Raw genomic sequence first — 25,363 nt, 5'->3', positions numbered from 1 at the left:
TTTTTTTCCTTCTTTTTTTTTTTCCCCCAACAGGGTGGTCGCAAAGTTGAATTCAGTGGAGAGCCAAAGGTAAAAGTCAAATTTGATTTGACTGTCCGAAGGTATCTATAGCACATGAACATACCCACACATGGGCAGATAAATGTGTAGCGATTTATCTACCCATGTACAGGTAGATAAATAAACAGTGATTATATACTGACTGCTTACGGTTTAGTGGCTGGTCCTGCTGTATGTGACCACACCATGGAACTGCATTTTCTGTTGCATTTGTGCATCCATTGCACACATGTTAACAGCCATCTTGATAATGCAAATGTGTAAAGAAATATGAAGCCCTCATGTTGCATCTCTAATGGAAAGATCTCTTAAAGACATCTTTCTCTAAAGAGATTCTAGAAGAGATCTCTCTTAGAGGAGGGTTCCCACTGTCCTCATAATCTTGCCTTCTCTCTACGTACCCATGCAAAAGAAACTGTGTTGTCAGAATTTATCATGCTGTCTGCAACTTTTCTTTTACTTCATTACTTCTATAGGTAGTCATTTATGAGAAGCCTTTCTTTGAAGGGAGACATGTGGAAATAGAATCGGAGATCTTTATGCTTGATGACAAGGAGTCAGAAGAAAAGACCAGACTTCCACTTACATCGGTGGGATCCTTGAAAGTACTGGGAGGAGTGTAAGTGTGGAAAAAACACAGCAATATTTCTGCTTCAAGAGACATAGTGACTCCATAGATTGGAAATTGCAGTGGACAAGTTCAGTACCCATTTATTTCCTCTGTCTTCCTAGTTTTTGGGTTTAGCTATATGCCTGGATTAAATTTGCAATTATTCAGAGCTCAGGAACAAGTTCTAGACATCCGTATCTGCTCTGTAACAACATACAGAGTGGCAGTTGTCCATTTTCACATACAGACCCTGTTGTTGATGTTGTTTTTCAGTTGGGTTGCTTATGAGAAGCCTGGGTTTGAAGGCCATCAGTACTTGCTGGAAGAAGGAGCGTATCGGGATTGGACAGACTGGGGTGGCTATGATGAGGAGTTGCAGTCTCTGCGACCGATTGTTGGGGTAAGTTCCAAGGTCGCATAGTAAGCATTCCCTGAGTGCACTGAGACAGCATGTTGCATTTTCCTTATGCTGTTTCTCTTTGTTTTAACAGGACTTCACAAACTCCCATATGATAATGTACAGTGAAAAAGACTTTGGATCAAAGGGTTCTAACATTAACGTGCTAGGAATTATTTCCAATTTGAAGGACACTGGATATGGGCTGAGGACACAGTCTATAAATGTGCTAAGTGGCGTGTAAGTGATATTTTTAATGCTGTGTTTTAAATGTGCTATTCTTTTTAGAATTTGATAGCATTTGCAGGTGTTATTCAGCATGTTGATTTCTAATGTCTGTATGGAGTCTTGAGATAAAATTTTATGCCCTTGACTGCAGAATGTGGAAAAGTAAAGCTTATTATTTCTGTGAATATATGTAGTAAATCAGTTTTCTTCTCATGATATCATCAGATGGTTTCAGGAAATGTTACCTTACTGATACACAAGTGTGAAAGTATATGAGATGGCATTGGTGAGAGAGAAGTAGCTTGTTCTGGTGGCTGCATTTTTAAAAAGCGTTTCAACAACAAAATTGTTGTGGAACTAATTCCAGCCTTGAAACTGGTTTTCAGGCTTCTTGTGTTTGACCAAAGACAGATTCCTTGCTCTTTCTCTCAGTTGTGTGTACAAAGGAGGTAATTCCTACCATCCTCAGTAATGTATTCTGACATTAAGGAGACTTAAAACTGTTCTGAAAAGTAATACTGCTTTTGTAGTGAATCCCAATAATAATAAATAGTGTTTTACTGCTGTGGCATTGATTTTTAGGGGTTTTTTTTTTGGTTGGTTGCTTTTGTTTTGTTTTAACACAGTGGTTTCCAGAACTTTGCCTTGGCACGGCCGTTAACAACTCTTACTCTTTGTACCACACATGTTGACACACACAGTTGATAGACTTTGCTGTTTGATTTATTCAGTACGTCAGGTTTGAGTTTCACAGCCTTGAAGACTGCAACAAATTACTTTGGAAAAGCAAGCAAATATTAGTAATCACATCTCCAAATATACAAAATTACTTGAACTACAAGAACCAAAACAGTATGAGATGTAGTGTCTCTCCCTGCCTGGTATGCAGGTGGATTGCTGAAAGCCCTGCCTAACTCAGCCACACCCTAAATCTCTGTGTTATCTGTGTGATATCTCTGCAAGCTTTGTCTGGATAAAGATTGCAGAATCAAGCTTGGTGCATTCCAGAGGAATGCTTTTAATTTGTATATGAATATGGTGTGACAGTGGGGTTTTTTTCTGCCTGGTGACCTTTGAAGCCACTGTCCCCTTTAGTCTATTGTAAAATGCAAGGGCTATTCATGAGAAAGAGTCACCTCTGACGGTTGGGAAACAAATTGTGGGTTACCTATCACACCCTTTGTGTAGTTGTTGTAGTAAATGTGTCTGCTGCCGCTGAGATAGGAATCATACTTGAGTTTGAGTATTCTAGTAATTAAGAGTGACTCTAATACTCTGGTGGTGAAGGCATGTAGAAGTCATTACAAACAAAACTCTTGTCCCACAGACTCTGCTGCTGCTCCTGTAATCTCACCTTGGAGTTTCTTAAAGGTGTAATTTGTAGCAATAAGGCTTTCAAACATGTAGGTGCGTTGCTCATAACAGGTGACTAGCACTCAGCTCTTCAGTCTTACACGACCCTTTTGTTTCCAAAGAGGTTGTGAGTATTTGGGGGCTTTGTGGTGGTGTTCTTACCAAATAATAATGTGTCAGAAAGGCTGAATGATTCAGGTTAAGTCATGCTTGGTAGTAAAATGCTTTATTTCAAGTGTTAAGTAACTGTTCAGGTAGATTTTTTTCTTTCCTTCCAAGAAATCAGTCACAGCGTGATGAATAATCCATTGAGCAATTTCCTGAGCTGTTTAGACTGTAATATAGATGATGTCAGAGTGAACTGTGACAGATTCAATTAAAGCTTGTCATAATATTTTGAAGTAATCTTCCTGGTATCATACTGAAAATACTTCATTAAAAGAAAGTAAAAAATGTAAGAAGCCGTAAACCTTTCATCACAACTTTCTTTAGCTACAGGTATCTGGAGTAAACAGCTATAGAAGTCAGATAAAAGATGATCTGTGATTCATACATAATTAATTTGGTTGCTTTATAAGTTAAAGGGTATGTCAAAGAAAGCCTGATGCTGCAGTCCACAGGTACTACTGAACAAGCTCTGAGCTAAACTGCATCTCTGAATGGTATGCTGAAGACAACCCAGCTCTAGGACTGAACATTCCATTTTGGGGTAATGGAATGCAGGAAGCATTAAAATTTTCAGCTATTGTGTTTCTGAAGAATGTTTCCAAGCAATATTTTAATGTCTTTGCCATAACTATTGTAAAGACATCTGGAGAAAAAATGCCCTCAGGTGATGAGGATTGACTTATTTATAAATGAAAATGTTTTGCTCTTGAGCATTCTTCAGTAATTGGCCAAGCATAAAATCCAGGTTATTTTATTCTTCTGCCATTAGGGTGGGAGAAAGTAGTCCAGATTGCCTGAAAATAGGAGAGGCCTTTCTTCTTTTAAGTAGGGTTTGCTTTTAAAATTCTGCCAATTTGGAAGTAAAGTGGTGGAAAATAGAAGCATTTACTAGCAACGGGTAACACCCTTTACAAGTTTAAGCAAGTACTAAAATCAACTCATGTACAACTTTGATTTCCTCTCTGCTTAAGAATGCTTTAAGCTTATACTTAATAATGATGAAAATCAGAAGAATTGCATGTTTGAAATGTGCCTTTTCTTTATCCATAAACACATGAAACTTTACCAAAAATACTGAAAAAGCCGCTGTCTTCTAGTTGATTCTTTTTGAACTTTGTGGAAGAACTTTCCAGGATTTCGGTTTGTGGTTTGGATTGGTGTTTTGGTTGTTTTAAGTGTAGGCCTTAGTTTGTACTGTGGTCCTGTAATCAGCCTGGTTTTCCCCTAATTTTTAAGTAATTAGTCAGTAGTGCAAATCTGACTGCTTCTGCTGTATGTACAGATAGTGATATTAAGGAAATTGTCAGGTGATGAGTAGTTCGTATATAGGAGCCAAAATGTAATGAATTTAATTTGTATGCACTGAGGAAAGTAACATGTAAAATTAGAGACATGAGGGACAAGAACAAACCTCCCCTGGGAGCTGAAAAGGGCAAGAGCCCTTGGGTACCCCGTGGGAGAACACATTCAAACAGCTTCTGCTTCCCTCCATCTCTGAACTGAGCTGAACTGATGTTCAAAAGAACCTTTCAAGGAGTCCTGAAAATAACATCTACAAGACCCTGGGATACTCGAAATCACCAGCATGAAGGGTTATGATAAAGATCCTGTTTTCTTGTGTTCCTATAAACAGAATTTGATTGCCTCATCCTCTCTGTTAACCGTGCTAGAAATGTCAAAGTGCCTGTTAACTCCCTGGCCTTTCCTAGTCTGTATGATTAGGATGTATAGGCCAATTTAAACCTATTCTCTCCATGTAGTATTTAAACTTTAAAGATAGTGAATTCTATTTCAGACCTGAAGGAGTGCTTCTGTGCCTGAAACCTTATCTTTTACAGTTATGGCATTTGGTTTAATGAAGGTGTTACTATTTCTTCTGCAGCTGAGAGAGAAGGTCCTTCAGGGATTTTGATAGTCTTATCCTAAAATGAGTCTGAGCAATGCAAAAAGGGGGATTGCCCCTCTTGACTAATGTTAGAAAGAGCATATGTGATCAGAAATGGCCAGTGTTTTAAAAGATAAAGTTAGGTAGGATGAACCCTGGGCTGACCATGGGCAAAGATGATTTTCGCCACGTTATCTGCATCTGTGTTCTTTTCTTAGCTGTTCCAGACCCTGTTTGGAGCTGTGCTTCCTAGAGATACATATATAGAAGGTGTTGGGGAAAGATACTGTGCATGTAATATTACTAACAATTTATAAACAATGCTTCTCTCTACACCTTTGGTTCCAGGGGCATGGATGGTGCAGAGGAGAGAAGGTCTCCAGCATCACCCTGCCGGCAGCCTCGGATGAGGCTGTTGCTCAGCCTAACTAAGGCAATTTGTAAGGGCTGGGGGGTTACAAAAGCTGCTCTATTAGGAGAAGTTGCTGCCTGTGGGGCAGGGTGGTTGTTGCTAGACTGCAGAGCAATACTTCAGTTTTTGTGGTGCCTGGCAGCTGGAATGTGGCTCTGTTACTCAGATACGGAGGTGATGTCTTGCTCTCCAGGACTTTCTGTTAAGTCAGACGTTGAATTAAGGCAGTGCTCCTTCCCGGGGATAGTCTTGATGTCTGACAAGTTTAGCTGGTACTGAATTCAGCTGCCTATCCTTGATGCTATTACTACTTTCAGCAGCTTGTGTGGGCTTTTGAATGAAGTGGAAAAGCACAAGTATTTCACCAATAAACACTGACGCTAGCAACTCTGACTGCATGGGCGAGTGATACTTAGTTGTTTAAATCCCATTGATTTCAACCATAAACATCTGCAAGTGAGATATGTTGATTATTTTTGAATTCAGGTTTCTTTTTAGATGGGGGAAATGAAATAGCTGCTATCGAGAAATTCTTAGGAGACACCTGGCATGTTTGAGCGTTCACTTAATAGCAGAAACGCTTGTTTGCATAGACGTCGATCAAGTTAAACTGTCAGGCACTGTAGTTGTACCCTGGCATTTGTGCATTGAAAAATCTAACGAGTGTCTGCTGAAGTCATTGGTTAAGGAAACCTCATTTTCACAGCCTTTGGTATATGTGGCATACAGGTATAGACACACCTGAGACATTTGAACTGCCTGCTCAATTCATTATACATACCAATGTCTCTTTGATAAATTACTATGAAGTGATTTTGAAATGTGCCTTGAAATATGTCCTAAGTAATTAGTGCATAACAAGTTAGAATAATTGATTATATCTGAGGCAAACCAAGAGATGTGAATAGTGATAAATGTGAATCACTATATGAGTCTTTGCCACAGACAAAAAATACCAAATTCATATTCTCATCATGTACGTGTTGAAGCAGCTTTATTTCAGTTTGAAGTTATCCTACTTAGTATATGTGCAGGGACTCCAGCATTTGTTCTTGGAATAAAACTGCAGGTTAGTAGAATCCAATTGCTCAACACACAGATCATTTTAGGATGAATTTAGACAGAGAGTGAGCCTGGCCACAAATTACGAGTTCTGTATCATTTTACTGCTTTATGTTTTGGGATTTTTTGTTAGTGTTGAAACTCTGTTAGAAGAATGGACTGTAAGTGGGTTTTGGCATAACATGCCATAGATGTGTAATGCAGCACATTGGCTAAAATTAAAAGCTGGTTGGCTGCGAGTAGAAAATTGTCCTGTTAGGAACCAGTAACCAGCAAGGTGTCTTGAGTCCTGCATAAATAAATGAATGAAACTCAATTGTTACTCTGGGCAGTTCTAACCTTGGCACTCAAAAAACCCCAAAGAAACAAAACAGGATAAGTATAAAAAAGAGCCAGAATGTAATTGCATAAAGACTTAGAAAGACTAGCAGTGAAAGGCAGCAGAAATTATGCAGGTTATCCCAAACCAAAAGTAGTGCTGATGTAGGAATGTTTTATCTGGGCTTTTGGTATGGAGACAGGGTTAGAAGAATGCTGTAATAGAAGGTGTATTGAATGTCGCAGACTATGTGTAGCAAGACTAGCTGTTAGCAGGTATTTCAGACTAGAAATAAAGTGCTGCAGGGCTGATTGAACATTGGAGAGAGAGCTATTTCAACAGTGTTCAGTGTCTTTCAAAAAGGTATATTCTGACTGAGAAAGAAGTTACAGGCTTGATGCAGAAATCAAGTTTACGAAGTGTCATGCATGAGATCTGACTGAGAAGTTAAACCATAATACTGGTTTTAAATTTAAATATATTAATCTAGTCAAATTTCTGATGGTTTTAATGCTTAACTTTCAAGGATGCATAGTAGGATGAATGGAAGTGAAATTTGCATAGATTTTGGAGTGTCAGAAACATGGGGTTATTTAGGGTTTTAATGGCATCACAGGTTGGCACGTGAGAGAAATTTTTTATTTGTTCTTACACAAAGCCAGTAGTGAATATAAAACCTGTATTTTGGAATAGTAGTGTGACTTCTACCCATTGCTTTCTTCTGACGCTCTTAGGTGGGTGGCTTACGAAAATCCTGACTTTACGGGGGAGCAGTATATACTAGGTAAAGGACTCTATCCCAGCATTGAGGCATGGGGGGGAAAGAATTGCAAAATATCTTCAGTTCAACCCATCATGATGGTAAGGAGTGCATTTTATACTTGTTTTGCAAGTTTTCTAAAGGCTTTGGAATGATACTTTTTCATATCGAATTCAGTTCACTTGCAAACTTTAAACAATAATTAATAATAACCTTTTGTTTAACGCTGTTAAAAATTCTTTTTTCCTTTTTTCCCCCATCCAAACTTTTGCAGGACATTGTTGGAAGAGAGAGGGGTAAAGTCAAGGTAAGATACTTCTCTGAGTTCATGAAACATATGATGTCGTGTCTGCAACGTGTATAAAGAAAGAAATGGCTTTTTGTGTAGTGTAACACCCAGGTATTTGCATAGATGATTGACTAGTCAGACAAAGAGCAAGAACTGCAGGTGAAAGAAGGCTGCTTTCCAGACATCTTAAAGTGCATTAAAGTCTGAGGAAGGTGGGATTTAATACACAGCAGCCATCAGAACTTTCTCAGGGCACAGGCGATGTTTTGGTTCAGCAAGTGAACTGTTTTGGGGTATCATTGGTTCTCCTGAGGAGCTGGAGCCTGCAGCCATCTCTGCAGAGGTGCAGGTACCTGAATTTTGTTTTTGAGATGAGGGCTTTACAAGTTGGGTGCTGGTGTTCTTGGTGCAGGTGGGATTTGATTCATTTTGAACCTAGTTCTTTGGTTAACAATTCTGCTTGTAGTGGCTGCGCTTTAAAGGGAATCTAATTCGCTCACTAATTCTGCTGAGTTGCGCTTAAAAGTTAATGCCATCTTTGTCAATAACTAAGAGGAAATGGCAGGGAGAACTTGTCTGTTCAGTGAGTTAACATATTTCTGTGTTGGACTGTCTCCTGTTTACAAGTGCTAATGTGTAGTTTTGACAGTGAGGCTAATGGGCGGCTTTTTTCATCCTTTGGTAATTCTGAACCTTTTCATGTTTGTCCCTTAACAAAGTTGCTTTTCTTTTCATTTCAGTCAAAATGATGAGTATGTCCTGGACCTGAAAACTAGGGAGAAAAATCTAGCTGTCTCATTTTGCATTCTTAATTAGCAGCATGCCTCACTGGAATATCCTGCAGAGGGAAAACTTCTAAACTATGGGGAATAAAAATCTCTAGGCTGCTTATTTTCAGCTGCTTGCATGAAAAATTATTTGCAACTCTATATTATGTGCCTAGTAGGACCTTATCCTAAGGAAACAGAGAAGTAATGGCTTGTAGTCGACAGACTGCATCCCTCGTCAGCATGTTCCCTTCTGGAGAACGCTGTACATGCCCACACTCGTCTATCTGTTGAGAGTGAATAAAGCTGGTAGGCATGCGATAATGTGAATGACTTCTGTGTGATCAGGGTTAATTATCCTCTAGCCAAATTAGCAGGTTTGCTGCTTTAGATTTTTTTTTTCCCCCTTTTTAACAAGGACAAAAGACTCTGGGTGACGTATCCTCTCTTATCCTCAGAGCAGAGAAAGAAGAACTGACATGACTAACTATAGCTGTAACAGGCACATAAAGCCTTTCTACCCTGGGAATATATACCATGCCTGTTGCCATGCTGTCTGAGTACTTTGCCAAGATTATGTGCCATTTATGTTTTGAGACACAGATAGTTTTCATTTAATGGGAAGGGTATGTATTTTGGAGATTAAATATATTAATAATCTAAACCAAAACCCCTTTATGGCCCTTTACTAAACATGTGCCTATTCTGGCCATTCTGTGGGAATTAAAAAAATCTTCCCTTGCAGATAGCCCAAGGAGCTTGCTTTGTTAGTGTTGTTTTAATTGTTTTATATGTTACTGAGTGATTTACAGCCAGAAGTGATTTTTGGTGTTGTTACCTTGCTGTCTTGAATAAGGATTGCAACACCAAAGAGCTCACAGGAAATTTACATAATGGAGGAAGTCTGGGTGTTTTTAAGTATTTTTTAATCTAATTGTGGAAATGATGGTAGAAACATGTTACTGAAGGTTGAAGAATTAGTAATTTTTAAATGTGCTTATAACTTTTTAAAGGTCCAGTTATTTTCAGAGCCTGAATTCAAGGGTAACTGCCAAATATTTGAAACAGCCACAAGATGTATTGATTCATTTGCTGTGAAGTCTTCAAAAATTTTAGATGGCAGGTAAGTGATATTGAATGGATATTGTAAAATCACTAAAATGGTAAAGATTCTGAAAAAAGCAACCATCTGGTTTCACATGTGGGAACTTAGAGAACAACACTTCGCAGTTTCCCCATCAATCTTTAGCTTGTCAAGACAAAACATTGTAGATAATGTTCCTGTCAGTAGCTCCTGCTAAAGGCTGAGAAATACTAACATCATTTTGCTTGCACAGAATTCTTAAGAGGCAATTTCTTCTCTTTCCTGCAGCTGCATAATGTATGACGGGGAAGAATTCTCAGGTAACCAGTATGTGCTAGAAGAAGGAATCTATCCGGATCTGACGGCGATGGGTTGTTCACCCCAGGCAGTTATTAAATCTTTACGGATTATAAATATTGTAAGTAAAGGTATTAAAAATACTGCAAAGTAAAGATAAGTACACTAACGTCTCTGCCTTCCCTGTTTTTTTGCAACAGTAAAAATGATAGGGAGGCACAGACAGCGGAGGAGTATTTTTATTTGTGTTTTTTTTCTTTTTTATTTTTCTGTGCAGTAGCAGTTAACCATCCTAGCTACAGGCTTTTTTTGACCTCTGTGCTGTTTTTGGAAAGCAGAGGACATCACAGAAGCACCTGCCTGGGATCACTGTTCTTAATAATGGCTTGTAAAAGGATTTCTGTAAAGACTCAAGGATGTGTCAGACTTTATTTTCCAGTAGGAGAGACCACTTATTGATATTTCTCAACCTGCTCTAGGACAGTGTGAAGAAATATCTGTGCCGTGGAGCTTGGTTTTTTTAGGCATCTTTAAAAATTAGACTTAACTAAGGCTCTTTGCATGAACTACATGTAATTATAAAATGCTCTTGCCATCATCAGGGAAATGCAATTTGAGTTAATCACGAAATAATGCACCCTTCTAGATAAAGTAGAGCAACACCCAGTGCCATTTGGCAAAATCAGACAGTGTTGTTGTTATGTGTGGTGGATACAAACTAAACAACATTTACATATTTTGCAACTCATCAGAGGTGAGGAACGAGTTTGCTCAAGCCTATAACCGATCATTATGATGGATCGCTTATGGAATTTACAAGTATCTTTTAAGATCAAAGTAATTACGAGCAAAATGTGGTCAAGAATCCAGGACCTCATCACAATATGAAGAGATGGTACTCATTTTAAAAAAGGAGTACACTATTGACTCTCTTTGAATTTGGCAACTTTACTGCACTGTAATTTGGGTAACCTGACAGTGATGTAGCAGTTGACGAAGGAGAGCTAAAATGTGTCATCCTCTTTCATGTGTCGGGAACATTTTGATGTACAGCGTAAACAAACATCTGCAGCAGGTATGTCTGCCTTCTGAACTCTGTGGCTGTCCAGTAGACAGAACTTATTGAAAACAAAAGAAGTGTTTCTAGCCAAGCTTGGTGGGTGATCACCAGAAATGAAAATACGTTCTTTTGTATGTGTCGGTATCGAGTTCTTGGGTTTAAGATGCTTGTTTGTTTCAAGTTGGGAGGATCAACTTACTTTTGAAAGGTTTTTTATTTGTGACAGAGGCTGTTGTGTTTAAACAGCCAAATGTCAGTTCTGTGCCTCTTTCAAGTGATGCCTCGGAAAGCCAGAATCAGAACTCAATAGCCTTGGTGACTGTTGAGCAGGTATCTTTTATTGCAGCACTGGGCACACAGGGGATCGCTCCTCCGAATGCGCGAGCCCATTAAAGACAAATCTCTAATATTTATACAGATCAACTCTACATATTCATTATAATTTCTAGAAAAAGGCAGGGTTATGCAAATTATTTCTAAGAAGACATTTATATTAATTCCCCACAGATAGAGCATGCTCAGTGACACCCAGGCGGTCCCTCGGTGGTCCCCAGGGATGAAGGCTGAACGCCCTCCTTGCTCTCAGCTCACGCTTCCCACGTCTCCTCTCCATGCTTATCTGGGCTCCCAACACCTGCACCAACTAGTTAGTTTTTTTCTGAAAGCAAGATGTACTCTGTCTCTTAATTGGTCGTTAGTCTCATTATTTATAACTCCACTATCTTCTACTTCCCCTAGTTTCAAGGCTGTTACACTATTGTGGTTAAGTTTTGTAGCTGCTTTCATGAAACAGCTCATGTGATTACAGCCAGATTCTGCTAAAATGCAAAACTAATCTATTCCTAAAACCACACAAATTCTTACTTCTTTATCTTCAAGGCTGTTACTATTGCATTGTTATGGTTAAGTTTTGCAGCTGCTCTCACAAGCAGCTTACACAGTTACAGCTTTCTCTTAAACTAATCCATTCTTAAAACCATGAAAATTCTTATGTTAAAGTTATATTAATTGTCTCTTAAGCTATACCTATATCAATCTATTCAGCATGATTACATTTCATTGAATCACAAGTTCTTACAAACTTCTCAAAGTTGTTCTACCTGTACAATTTATCACACTTCAGGCAGTAGCAAGAAGGTGCATCTGTCTGCAAGTCACATGCTGCTGCAGAGAAAATAATAGCAAACCTAAAATAGCAAAATAAGTTAGGTGGAAATGTTCGTATTACACTGTTCTTTTTTTTAAAATTTTACAAAGATAACCCCTTACTTTTGTAGATACAGGTTTCACTTGTCAGATTTATTTTGGGCTTGTTTGTCAGCATCAGTCTTAATTCCTTCCTGCCATCTGCCATTCCCATAACTTTCCTAGTGATTTTTCTGTGACATTTCTTTGCAAGAAGCACCTTTGCTATTTTTAATATGTTCACATTACTGTACTTACTTAGTTTAATATCCTTTTGCAAGGGACCATTAAAAAAAGGAAATGACAAGGATATTTGATAAACTTGGAAGTGAAAGTCAAAAGAGCTCTTGTTAATAAGCTCAAGGGTTTGAGGATTTTATCCCCCTGCATCTGTGCTTGATTGTGTTTGCATATTCCACATGGTTGTGCTGCAGATAGAACATAGCATGTTTTTCTTCTTGGAATTGCTACATGGACTTTTTCCTGAAGATATTATAAAAACACTTGTGAATGTGATTCATGATTGAACAGTCATGCCCAAAATACTTGATTTTAATGAGCAACTCTGTGAAATATTGAAATGTAGATATACAGGAGCACCAGCTTCATATAGGGCTGTATATGGGAACCACTGAAAAAAACCTCCTGAGCTGCACTTGTGTCTGTGGGGAAAGTTTTATATAAGAGTTGCTGCTGAATCTAAAAAATGCCCAGAGTGGAAGGTGTGGCAGAAAATTGGAGGATTTCCTGTTCTGTCTGAGTGTTTTCTTTGTAAGTCAATCACTTCTGAAGCATTGCATATGGCTCAAGGGCTGCTGCCTGACCAGTTGTGTGTTTTGAGGTGCTGATGTGCAGGTCTGTGAAAGGGCTGACGGATCAGAGGCACCAGGACATCATCATAGTCTGTCTGTTCTTGTTGGGCTCTTGGTGACACATGACAGCCTAACTGGTATTAACTTTTCATAAAATGATCATACTTTGCTTTGGGAATAGGCTGAAATGCCATTTTCATGCACTCTCCAGGCATTTCTGCAGCCTTGCAGTGTGCTTGTGCGGGGGAAGCATAACTCAGCTCCCATGGGATAACCTGGACTGCTGCAGAGATAATGGTGGTGCTCTTGCAACATTGTTGTCTGGGCCTTCAGACATCTAAAGGAAGGTTAAAGAGAAAGTTCAGCACTGTTTAGAAATTGGTAGACATGAGGTGTTGCCTAGCAAAGTCACATGGAAGTGTGGATGTCCACTGCCTTGTGTCTACAGAGCCACCTCTGCCTCGGAGGGCCTGTTTCCATTCCTGAGGCAAGATGGGAGTCTCTGTCGAGACTTTGCGTCATGTCGGGCGTTCCTGATCCACTTGATGTGTTTGAAGCATGTGAGACACATGCTAGCAGGAAGGAGCTCTTCTGGCTACAGTGTTGGCTTTATGCAGTGGTTGCTGGAAGACTTGAGAGAAAGAAATGACCCTGCCACTCCCTATCTATGAGGGTAAACTTGTAACACCGGGACACTCAGGCTTAATTGACTCTACCCTGAGGCGTTTCAAATCCTTACCTCCCAGCTTCTAGAGGAAGGCCTTGATCATGAGAGGTTATTGCCAGTTCACTACACTACAGATACCTTCCCACACGTGAGAGTCCAAGGTTCGTTTTCCAGAAGACATTGAAAATAGCTTGAGTGATGTGGGGAGCTTTATGTGGGTAAAATCCCTTTGACACCAGAAGTGTTTTGACAGGAAATAGTCATCTCCCTGCAGCAATTTGAAAGATTCATGTTAGTTTTTGCTTGTCATGAATTTCACCTCAGAAGTATGAATCTGGAACCTTTTGTCTAGTCAGAGATTGATGTTGCCATAGGCTGCTGTAAGAGTTGAAAATGAGTAGTAATTGATAAGCAGTGCTGACAATGCTGTCATCATTCGAGGCTGTAGAAATTAATATTATCTGACTGTGTGTTTAGGTCTGAAGATGAAAGTTCCTGCGATGAGTGCAATGAAGGGATATGATATTAATTAAAAAGTGTTTTTAAACATAGTTAAGACATTATGCAAGAGTCAACTACATAGACATTTGTGTGCAGCTTAAGATAAGGAAGTTTCATGTTCCATGCACGAAGATCCCCTGTGTGTTTTGTATAAGGGCTTTTTATTACTTTTTTATTTCTTTTAAGCAACTTGTTGAAGCACAAAAACTTTATTTGGGGTCTTCAGCCTTAAAAAATCAAGGAAGAAACCTGTGAAAGAAAAGGGCTGTGTGGAATAATGATGTTCACAGTCACCACCTGGAGTTCTAGCATCCTACACAAGTGCTGCTCTTCCTTTTGCAGGAGCTGTCTGAGCCACACATAACTCTTTTTGAAAAGGCGGGTTTCCAAGGAAAGAAAATTGAATTCAGTACAGAAACTTTAAATCTCCAGTTCCTGGGATACAACCCTCAAATAGCTTCAGTTCAAGTCCTTGGTGGCATGTAAGTTCAAAATAACTTTTTGATTCTTTAGAATGATGTACTTATTCAACAGAAAAATTACAGGTGTTTGAGACAAGGGAGTAGTATAGAATTAGAATATCATAATGTGTGGAGTGCATTAATGCAGTTCCTTATAGAACCTTTTCACATCATGTTTCACCAACATGCTATCAATGACTGGTTCCCTGTGCCAGAAGTGGGAATTAATTTGAATAAAGCTTGCAAGGGATCTGATGTCTTCTCTCATGCCATGTTATAAAAGTCAGCTTGCATAGGATCCTTCAGACTAGCTTTGATGCTCATGGTTTATGTCTCAATCATAAAAAAAAATTCCTTTTATGATCTGTGTTGTGTAGCACAAGTTCAAAATCTTCAGTAAGTCTTCATGTTCATGCTTTTACCTAGATGTTAAGGACGTGCTGGTACAATCAGGTCATGATCTGTCCCCTTTTGGCATTAGTAATAATCCCTTTTACTTCAGGAATCGGGTCCAACTTTTGATCGTACACTAGCAGTTAAATTTGTTAGATATTTTTAAGCAATTCTCTAATTTTCCATGAATCTTCAAAAGTAAAAAGTAGTTTGTGATGATGTTTAAAAACTGCCTGAAAACATTTTGAAAACTACAGTGCCATCTTCCAGTGTTCCAGCAGATGTGTTAAATTTTTGTGTTTTTCCTGTTGTTAATCTCTACCTCCAAAGTAGTTGCCCCAAGTATACGCTCAGGTTTTTTCCTAACTTGAAGAATGTGACATTTTTTTAAATGATAGACCCTTGTTACTGTTGCTTTGCATTTAAATGTGTCCTTTTTGAAGAGGCAAATTTCCAAGGTGTGTGCTGGAGAGATGCTGTTGGATAGCTTAAGACTGCCCTCAAGTGGATAGCTAATACCAGATCTATAGAGCAAACCATTTTCCCTATCTGGATAGGCTGGTCAAAGGGTTTCCTTAGCACACTCAGCTGAAGTTTGAAACATAAAGGTCCTAAGAAAAGGTGCATGCTCCGTATTCTTCAGTCTCCTGAGGTTTCAGTATTTTTCACCATAACCACAGTATAGCCGATTCTCGCTTTCCATAACGTGAAGTGACACAAAGTCAAACATCAAGTTACTTCTTTGCCAAGAACATGGTTCCTGTGATTCCAGGTTATGGAGTCGTGAATTGTGCATGTTTCCTGTCCAACAGTTACAGATGTTTTTCTTTCTGGTTGATCACCAGGGGCGTATAGCACATGATATGCAAATTCTGATTTCATTATAGCAGCGTTGGCTGCTGAAATACAGGTTTCAAGAGTGTCCTTGCCTCCACTCCCTCCCTTACTGAAGGTGTTTTTGCCTTCTCTTAGCAAAGGAAAAGAAGACAAAAACTTGTTTAACTTCATACTTGGGGATAGATGTGTATTAGACTGCGAAAAAGCACCAAAATTAGGGTGAGTGCTTGTTCTGGATGTAGCTGTCTACTGACAAATCAGCCAGAGGAATAAATGTGCATATTAAGTGTTCATGTATGTAGTCAAGAACCAATGGTTGTTGCACAGACTCAGCAAATCAGTGAGAGAAAACTCAATGAGTTGCACTTTATTGCACCCTATTTCAAAGCCTAGTTGTAATTCACTGCCTCTGCCAGTAGTAGAGAAGCAGAAGTCAGGTTCTGACAGGTTGCTGTCAGTGTGATTGTAAGTGTGGTTGGATGTGTGCTAGGGTGCTAGGCAACACTAAACAAAATTTTACTGTATGCTTTTCCTCTCTGCCTTTTTTTCCCTCACTCCCACCTCCCCTCCCCAACCTCCCATCCCCCTGCTTCAGATATTTGGAAAGAAGAAAGGTGTTCTGAAATAAAACTTCTATCAGAATACCTTAGTGAATTTCACCCTGTTGCAGTTCCAGGCTGCATCCCCAGTAGTCCTTTCCCATGTGGGTCAGGCCTGTCCAAATTAAGATTACACAGAACTGCCAGTTCTGCACTTGAACAATCTAATGTATGTGTATATGGCACATATATACACGTGTGCTCCTTGAGCAGGGTCAGTACCTCCTGAAAACAGATCATATTTAAAAGATGGGCTCTCCCTTTAAGGCAAGAAGATGGTTTGTGTCATTCAGGTTGTAACTTCTAAACAGCAGGACTTTAAAAGGTGAACTCCAGTGTACTCATCCTAATGCGGCTGATCCAATCAGGACACAATTTGATTATTTTTGAAGACCCAGTAAAAAGAAGGTCATTGGCTTTCCAAGGCTAAATGTTACTGCTTTATGGGACAGATTTCCATTCAACCCACGTTTTGATTCCAAAGCAGGTTTTGGAAGTAAAAGGATTCTGTCTTTATTATTTATATTTCTTTTTTTCTCGTAGATGGATAATTTATGAGCACAGTAATTACAGGGGGCGTCAGATGTTGTTAACACCAAATGAAATTCCAGATTGGTATAAAGTGAGTGGCTATTGTCAGATAGGCTCTCTGAGACCTTTACTGCAGGTGAGTAGGCTCTGACACGAGATTGTCAAGTACTAACCTGTTTTTTGTCACGGGGTTGGGGGGATATTACACAGGTGGAAGCAATGTTGCAGTCTTGATGTATGGCACAAGCATCACCAATGGCAATTGTGTAAAGAAGTCACTCTATAGTCTTCCCTGTAATAAAAGCTGGCTAAATTACTTTAACAAGTAATGGCTATAACTACTATAGATAAATTATTTTAAGGTGCTTTATAATTAGTGCCCAAACCAGTCGCTGGCATACTGTCTGTGCTATCTGCATTATTTTTCAAACAAGAAAATTGGCCAACAAAATCAGACGCTTCAATTAGCAGTGATTTTGTGTTGATTTAGGGGGAGGGCCCTTCCCTGCTTATGAATTGTCAGAATAATGCAAATCTAATGCAAAACTCAGTCATGGTGTCCTTTTCATTTTGTTCTCTAAATAATCACCATGTGATTTGGTCCGGTGCTGCAGCAGTCCTGTGAGCTTTAACAGTTGAAGTCCTTGCTGAGCTGTATTTTATTGAGGAAGCAACTTTTTCTACTTGGCAGATTACTCCTACCTGTAGCCAAATGCATTTGCTTGGTGTCACAGCGATGCCTTTGTATAGCCTTAAGCAGAGGGAGGAATAATACATTTTGTCTGCCCTGGCTGAGAGCTGGTTTAAATAGAAATGTTAATGTGTAACAAGCCGCAGCATGAATGTGCAGTGTAATATTTGCTGCCAGTGAAATAAGCAGCACTGTGCAAGTGCAGCCTTAATGAAGGCTGAGAGCAGCTATACAAGAAGCTAGCAGAGAAGTTAGTGCTGCTCTCCATTAGAAATTCTTCGCTTTCCACCATGTGCACAGGAGAGCCTAAAATTCTCCATGCAGGACGGCAAGTTCTCAAAACTTGGTTTGTCCTAGACATTTATGGACTTTGGGGTTAAATTCTAAACCTGAAAAGTTAAGCTCTGAATGAAAGCTGAGCACTGAACAGCAGTTGCTCTGAACTTAACCAGAGTGGGTTGTGTTCTGTGCTGAGACTGTGGCTGAAGAGTTCTGTTGTTTTCTGCAGAAACGTGTGTACTTCAGGCTTCGAAACAAGGAAACAGGAAAATTCATATCAACTGATGGAAACTTAGACAATCTGAATCTTCTCAGAATACAGGTTGCAGAGGACACAGACTCAGATGATCAAATCTGGGTTTATCAGGATGGATTCATAAAGTGCCGGGTGAGGTTCAAGTTCAATGTGAACTTTCTCTCTTCCTTTTCTCCAGTAGTGGGGCTTTCTGAATTCAGTTCCTAGTATCATTTATTTTATGGGTTTATTCTGTTTCAGCCAGCTTAAAATCTTTTTTGTAGGGCTTTTTGTTTTGGTTTGGTTTTTAATTGAACTCTGGCTTTTTCAGGTAATGGGAGCTAGTTGCATGGCACTTTCTGTTGTAATTGAAATTTCAAGATATTTAGGTTATGATTTAATTTTCCCCTAAAAAAATAGTAGCCTATGCATAGAATCAACACTAGAAGATCGTTGTCTTGCTCTTCATGAGCTCTTTCTACTTTAGTGCCTGCTTTTTCCCCACAGTGAAAATATCACAGAAGGGTCAAAGCAGGGGACACCTTTTAAACTGTAGACTCTTCCTGATAATGTTTTGAATCGTGCATACCTTGTGGTGGGTCAATTAGTGTAATGTAGTTTATGCCCTCTTGTGCGTTCAGGCAAGCTTAAAGATAAAATCCTGCCCTTTGGGGTTTTGTTGTGGGGTGGGTTTTTTTCCTTGGTTTTCCCTGTATTTGTCAAATTTGTCCTTTTTCCATTCCTCTGTACAAGTTTCCAAATGAAGTCCTACTTTTCTCACAGCCCATAAAACTAATCATGTGTGAATTGTCATTGAGGTGAGCAGAGGTATGCACAGTTCATAATGGTTAAGCATGAACAGTCTTAGGTAGGGATGCCAGCCAAAGAAAATTAAGTTGCTTTAATACTGTTAAAGAGCTTGACTGCAAAGAATCATGTGAACTTTTTCTATAGGATTGTATAACTTCAAAGGAACCATTTATAACTATATCATCTATGCTGGAGGGCAGAATCTTAGTGTTAATAAGCTAAGGCGTCGTTTGGACATGTTTACAGGACACATGCAGTAGTAAAAGGGATTTATGCAGACAGTAAAATGATGCAAAGTAAGCTAAAACCTTTAAGATCACATACAAAAGACTTCTTTCTAGACAGTGCCTCTCAAATGTTTCACTGACTGTATTTATGTCAAAATAGTGTGGTACTGCAGGGGTGTGGATAGATGCTCTTGTGTCTTGTCCCCATCTCTGCCTCTCATGAAGCAGTTTTTCTGTGCACAGAAAATGCACAGCTCGTGCTGTACAGCAGTCAGCTAACAGCGTGGACTGCAGGCTGGCAACATGGAGCTCAAATGACCAAACTCTTGCAGAGCTCTGCCATCTCCCTGCTGAATGGCAGTAAATGTATTTGGACCCAAAAATGAAACAGGTTTTTCGCCGTATTTTAGAAGGAAAATGAATCTCATGGGTGAGCAGGTACGTGCGTGTAGGCAGACATAGGTCACTGGAAGAACTTGTGACTTTCTTCTTCTAAGCTTAGGTCATTTTACTGACTGAGTCATGGTACCTTAAGGTATGCCTGAGGTTTTCAAAGAAGGGCTGTTGTAGGCAGGTGGGACAGCCAGCAAACTGGGTATGAAAGTCATTCTGCTCATTTTGTCTGAAATGGATGTGCATCACAGATAGGAATTCGGGCGTCCTTGTTCTTCAGGAGTTTCTTGGAGAAGGGTGTAGTAATGGCCTCTTGGACGTAATGTGTAAGCTTCGAGTCTTCCAAGTCCCCCTGGAGAACATTTTCAGATACAGATGAGAATCTGTAGAACTAAACCCATGTACTTCAATCCTAGGTTATGGGAGCAAGAAGTGCTACTTTTTCAAAAGTCCATATTTGATAATTCAGGGCCACATCAACAGTGGCAGATGGATGTTTGTTTCATCTGGCACTGAACTCCATTCAGAAGTTACAAAGTGGCTTATGGTGATCTGTTGAAAATCACAGTTCGCAAAGAATAATTAACTGTAGTGTGCTACCAATACAGCCTGTTTGAATAAGGTTATTTTTCCTAGTTTGGGGATTTTTTTAAGCGTAAAGATATTTGCAGGGTTTGAAATCAAGGAATCAAATGACTAGGATGTAGGACAAAGAAGAAAAAATTGTGATACGCTGTGAAACTCATATGCTTGATAGTGTGCAGTTATGTCCTAGAAACTAGAAACAATTAAAGAACAAAAAAAAAAAAGGATATGCAGAGGAGATGGAGGGCCTTGACATGAGGAAGAAACAAAATAGCTAGGACTTTCTAGATTAGGCTGCAAAGGGGACAGTTTGAAGGATGAAACGATTGAAGTCTCTGCAAACATAGTGTGGACAAGGCATCCCTTAAAATAAGGGAGGAGAAGGGGTAGTGGTGTGGGAGAGCATCAAATAAAAATAGTAGTTGCCTGTCAAATTTTTTGTTTTGGTTGGTTGGGGTGTTTTTGGGTTGATAGTAGTAGCTAAGCTTTGGAACTACTTGCCCCAGACAGGTTATGATGCAGAAGGGTGTTAATGTAAAGGGTTACCCTGACCCCAGTGGGACATGACTAACAAATTCATATATGGGACAGAAACCATCTGAGTATTAAAGGTGCCAGCTCTGCATGGAAAAGTCTCTGGGCTGGAAATTGCTGTAGACTGGGAGAGATTACCAGGAACATACTGCATACAAGAGCAAGGTACATGTAATCTTCCATAGCATCTGTTACTGACTACGGCTAGAGACAGGTGCTAATTGGGCCTTTCCATCTGATACAGCATGGCTATCTCAATGTTCTTCTGTAGTGGAGAGTGTTAGAGAAACAGGAACAAAAGGAAAATAAGTAGGCTTGGGTTTGGGGCAAAAATACATTCCTTTAGGGAAAGTAATTCCCAGATTCTGTTCTCACCTGCTGACATCTCTCCTATCTGATTAAAAAAGAGTGAATACTGGAAGTAAGGCTCTTTTGAATAATTGCTTTTGCCTTTCTGATGATATAGATGGCAGAGGATTGCTGCTTGACAATTGTTGGAAATCTTATAACTCCTGGCTCCAAACTCGGTCTGTCGTTTGAGCGGAATGAAGACAAGCAATATTGGCATATTAGTCCAGATGGCAGGATTTATAGCAAGATGAAACCCAATCTGGTTTTAGATATCAAAGGTAAGCAAATGTGTTATCTCATTACATTGTGTCTTAATTACATGGTATGTACAGTGGGATAGGCACTAAACGTGCCTATAAATTAAGGATGGTGTTATAGTGACTTTAATCTAGAATCAGAAAAGACCTGATTAGCTAGTCTTACCTCCTGAATTATACAGGCTTTAAGACTTCATTTCATTTTTCCTACATAGTTTAGGAACTCACAGTACTTGCTTATCTTGTATTCCCAGTGTCCACTCACTGTAGATACCCTCAGATAATTTTACGTGGCACTGGGTGATGCACATATCATTATTTAAAATGCTGAAGTGAGAAAAACCCAGCTGCTTATTAACTTTAATTTGTATAGAGCAAATTTTCTTACATAGTAGTTGTGGATGCAATAGCCAAAGGATATTAGGATCGCAGGGGCAGGTTTGTACACCGGTGTGATTAGATGCAAAAAGTTTTTTCATTTATTTATTAATGCCTGTACCTGTATTGCAAACACGAGATTCTGACATAGAGGCTTAAATGATTAGCAGAATTAGCTTAATAAGGGATTCTCTGCATTTTTGGATTGGGGGAGAGGGGAGTAATCATTTTCCATAGCTGTCAAAATTTTTATCTGTTTTAATGTTAATTTTGCATTGATGCTGTGACATTATTTACAGAGGTTACAAAACCAGCACCGCCAACAGTCAGCAGTTAGGACTTCAGAACTAGAAGGGACAGGACTGTGAGTGGGAAAAGGGTTATCTGATGTCTCAACATAATGCAACACTGACACAGATAGTCACAAATTCTCTGTACTGCCATAAAAAAGCAGTGATGGTTAATTACAAACTTATCAAAAAGACTCCAAGGGAGGGTCTTGAGTGATGGTGACTCTGCATACCCTTTCTCTAAAGTCACTTCTGAGCTGCACCAAATACAGTGACACTGCCTTGTCTTCAGTCAGTCATGTTAAGAGCAGTGATGTATCCTGCTTCTATAACTGAAGAACCTCACAATGGTGAGGTTTGGTGATGGGCATACAGATGGGCCCTTAGTTTTTTAAAAAATAAACGTGGGGTAAGTCAGAGAGAGTTAGGGACTTCAGCTTTTATTTCAGAAAGCCCAGTAGGACCATCACCTGTTTCTGCCAATTCTGCTGATCTGTTCTCGACCACAAATCCAGCGTTAATGAATTCTTCAGCACAGGAAAGCCGATGTTGAACCACGCAGTTACCAATGCCATCTTGTGGCTACACTGGCACAGCACAGGGCCTTCTCCAGAGCACACTCCATTAAAGCCAATAGTCTCTCCTTCCATTGACAGAAATCCTTTTCCCATCATAACACACTTACATTCTATCAGACACTACATACAAAACATTTTCTGTGATTACAGTGATAACTGAGCTGTGTGGCTATTATTTTTTTGTAGCTACTGGTTAGTTTTTTTTTTCCCTGTGGGAGTCTTAGATCTGGTATTCCCTTTGTTTTGCCCCTCTTTGTGAAGAAATTTGCAGTTATTTCTGAAATAGAGCTGCTCTTCAGTGTGTCTGCCCAAGCAGGACTCTGGCTGCCTGGCATGTTTCTTTCTGAGATCTGCTAGAATCTCTGTGTGTCACACTTACACAAGCTTTCAGATGCCAGGCTTGTCTTTTGCCCCTTTCGGGAGCGCGAGGCTGTTGGGGTGCAGAATGAAAGATGGTGCCCGTAGGGGCATCCTGGTGCTCTGTATAAATGGGTGGGTCTGGTGGCAGCTCCCCATGGGAACACCACGTGCTATTGCAGGGGTGTTGTGCTGCACCAGGGCTCTGCACCTCTGAAGTGTGTAGTAGATTAAAGGGAAGAAGGGTTGGGTCCGACTTTCAGCTCTGGTCCAGCATGCCTTTGCTTCTAAGTGTCTGAGGTCAGACTAATAATCGCTGTCTTCTAGGGGAACATGTTTGGTGTTGCATCACATCAGTAAATGAAGCCCCTCTAAGAAAGGGGTTTGCTTTTGCATTTGGGTATGTTCAGCTGCCAGTGGAAACAGCTAAACATTGGGTGATGCTCTGTGTGTGGTGACTTGTGATGTGACCTTGTGTCCCTGGCATGGTCGTGCTCCTGTTGTCTGTTGGCCGTGGGAGCGCTGACACTGTTGAGAGGAAACTGAACAGCTAAGTTTGGCCTTTAAAAAGTGACGTCTTCAAGGAGGTACCATGCTGAAAAAGCCAAGGGGCCAAATCACTGAAGGGGTGGAGAGGAGCTGGCAGGTTCCCTTGTTGTGAAATTACTTCCAAAAGCAGGTGGTGATGAAAAGAAGTTTGTCTCTTCAGTGCCTTGGAGAGAAGAGTAACTGTCTACACCTGTGCTGAAACCTGGAGTACATGTCTTTCATTTCAAGAGTGTAGATTATCCTTGACATTCTTCTTTACAGGGGGCACGCAATACGATCGCGACCACGTTGTTGTCAACACAGTCAATGAAGAAAAGCTAACGCAGTGTTGGGAACCCATAGTTGTGTAAACAACCCCAAACAAGCAACCACAACGTTTGAATCAGCCACTGTTCTGGACACTCGAATCAGCGCTGCCTTCTCTGAAGGATACAGGATCAACACTGGGAGTTTTTCCTTTGCAGTTTTAAAAAGAACAAGCAACAGAATGATTTCACCCCTCTCTCTCAGATTATTATCCCTATAAACGCTTGAGTCTCAACCTTCTTTTTTTTTTTCTTCCTCCTTTTTTTTTTTTAAAAATCATCATGACTCAATATGAGATAGAGAGTGGTTAGTTACACCTCGAGCTGGAGTGGAAGAACTAAAGGTGGGAGAGACCTCCATGGAGTTACAGTTGTGTCAGTGAGTAGTTAATCCAGAATAGTCAATAAGCATAATTTAAAAATATTTTTTAAAGTAGTTGTTTTTAACTGAAAGAAGGGCTAAGACATAATTAAAACTTATTTTATAAAGGACAGGAGTGCAATGTGTACATGGACCTATGGACTGGAGTACAGAGAAATATTCATGACTGGAAATTAATATATTTGTTTCACTGGAATAAACTTAACATTTACTGAAAGTTTAAAACCTGTTAGCACACAACACACCCAAAGAATGTTTTAACATGCAGCTTCAAGTATAGTTAGTGCACTAATGTAGAAAGTCCTAAATTAAGAAAAAATCAGAGATTTTTCTCACAGAGACACACGATGTAAAATAGTAGTTGTTTGGCAGAAAAAGAGAGGGCTGGCAAAAGGATGGATTGGAACGTGAAGAACTTGCCCATTTTCCAGGCTGCCTAACTGTTTGAGTTACAGGTATTTTACTTCTTTGCCAAGTCAAATTTTTACTTCTTAAGGTAAGGGGGGAAAAAAACCCCACAGTAAAAATCAGTACAGTCTTCCTGAAGTCCAAAATCATATAGGAGACAAGAATCTTTAGGGAAAGCATCAATCTACAGGGCTGCAACAGCACCGAAGCACTGTGGTTACTAGGATTGCCAGCCACTGCTTACTGTGGGGAATGCCAGACTCCCCTCCCAGGTATTTCTGGTGATGTTGGAGGATGTGTGCTGTGGTGGGCTGCTGGGAAGAAGCATCAGACCACTCTAGAAAGGGGCATGGGCAAGCCTGGGTATGTGCCCTTCCTGTGCAAAGTAAGGGTTACTGGTTTAGTAGAGAGCTTTTGGAGCAAGTAAAACATACTGGTGACTGCAGGAGGTTCTTGGGTTGCCCTGCTCTTAACCTGGTTTTAATTAGTTTTCCGTAATGATGTTGGCAAAAAGGTAAAATACAAAATACAAACCAAGCCTTGTACTGTGCTGCTGTGTTTTGTTCTGGCTTAGACCAGTGTTACTACAAGCTGCTCCCAGGAGCATCCAGGCCTTTCTTTTGCATCGTAAGTCTGGTTAACATTTTCAGTACTGTTGTATTGCCTCAAAGGATGCTGGTGCTTTTATTGGTACCACCCCAGAGGAAGTGCCTTACTAATTCTCCTCCTTTTGTACAGACATGCTGACATCTTGTTGCTCTGAAACATGCTGCTTTTAGTTCTTCATAGAAAATGTGTTGTTAGTGGTTCTCAGCAGTGGTACTTTGTCATACTGATGTGTTCTTGCTATATATAATATAGCATTTTGCAAATAAATGTAAGTAAGTTAGGTAACTCTTTATGGAAATCATTTTAAAGGTAGAAAGCTGATGTTTAACAGTTAGTTTCACTTCTGTCCTGTACCCTTCCCAGTCCATCATCCCTCTATAACAGCCGGCTAATGAGGAGTAAATATGT

General features: G+C 39.8%; 1 protein-coding gene across 1 annotated transcript in view; it reads left to right on the top strand.

Annotated features, from left to right (window-relative positions):
• The window catches only part of CRYBG1 (crystallin beta-gamma domain containing 1), a gene marked incomplete at its 5' end in the record, with an annotated part of 65,030 nt that extends 41,227 nt beyond the window's left edge, over nucleotides 1-23,803 (top strand). Inside the window, 13 exons of the mRNA XM_084260989.1 lie at nucleotides 34-69; nucleotides 537-679; nucleotides 944-1,070; nucleotides 1,162-1,307; nucleotides 7,229-7,355; nucleotides 7,529-7,561; nucleotides 9,324-9,433; nucleotides 9,683-9,812; nucleotides 14,259-14,398; nucleotides 16,750-16,873; nucleotides 17,937-18,095; nucleotides 20,958-21,120; nucleotides 23,513-23,803. Of these exons, the coding sequence (XP_084117115.1) occupies nucleotides 34-69; nucleotides 537-679; nucleotides 944-1,070; nucleotides 1,162-1,307; nucleotides 7,229-7,355; nucleotides 7,529-7,561; nucleotides 9,324-9,433; nucleotides 9,683-9,812; nucleotides 14,259-14,398; nucleotides 16,750-16,873; nucleotides 17,937-18,095; nucleotides 20,958-21,120; nucleotides 23,513-23,601 (1,527 nt within the window). The 3' untranslated portion in view covers nucleotides 23,602-23,803. The remainder of the gene's footprint in view (nucleotides 1-33; nucleotides 70-536; nucleotides 680-943; nucleotides 1,071-1,161; nucleotides 1,308-7,228; nucleotides 7,356-7,528; nucleotides 7,562-9,323; nucleotides 9,434-9,682; nucleotides 9,813-14,258; nucleotides 14,399-16,749; nucleotides 16,874-17,936; nucleotides 18,096-20,957; nucleotides 21,121-23,512) is intronic.
• Between the last annotated feature and the right edge of the window lie 1,560 nt (nucleotides 23,804-25,363).

Source organism: Gallinula chloropus, assembly GCF_964237585.1.
Source record: "Gallinula chloropus genome assembly, chromosome: 3".
In the NCBI taxonomy this organism is placed as follows: domain Eukaryota; kingdom Metazoa; phylum Chordata; class Aves; order Gruiformes; family Rallidae; genus Gallinula; species Gallinula chloropus.
The sequence above is the reverse complement of the archived record's forward strand: the minus strand, read 5'-3'. Positions and strand labels throughout refer to the sequence as shown.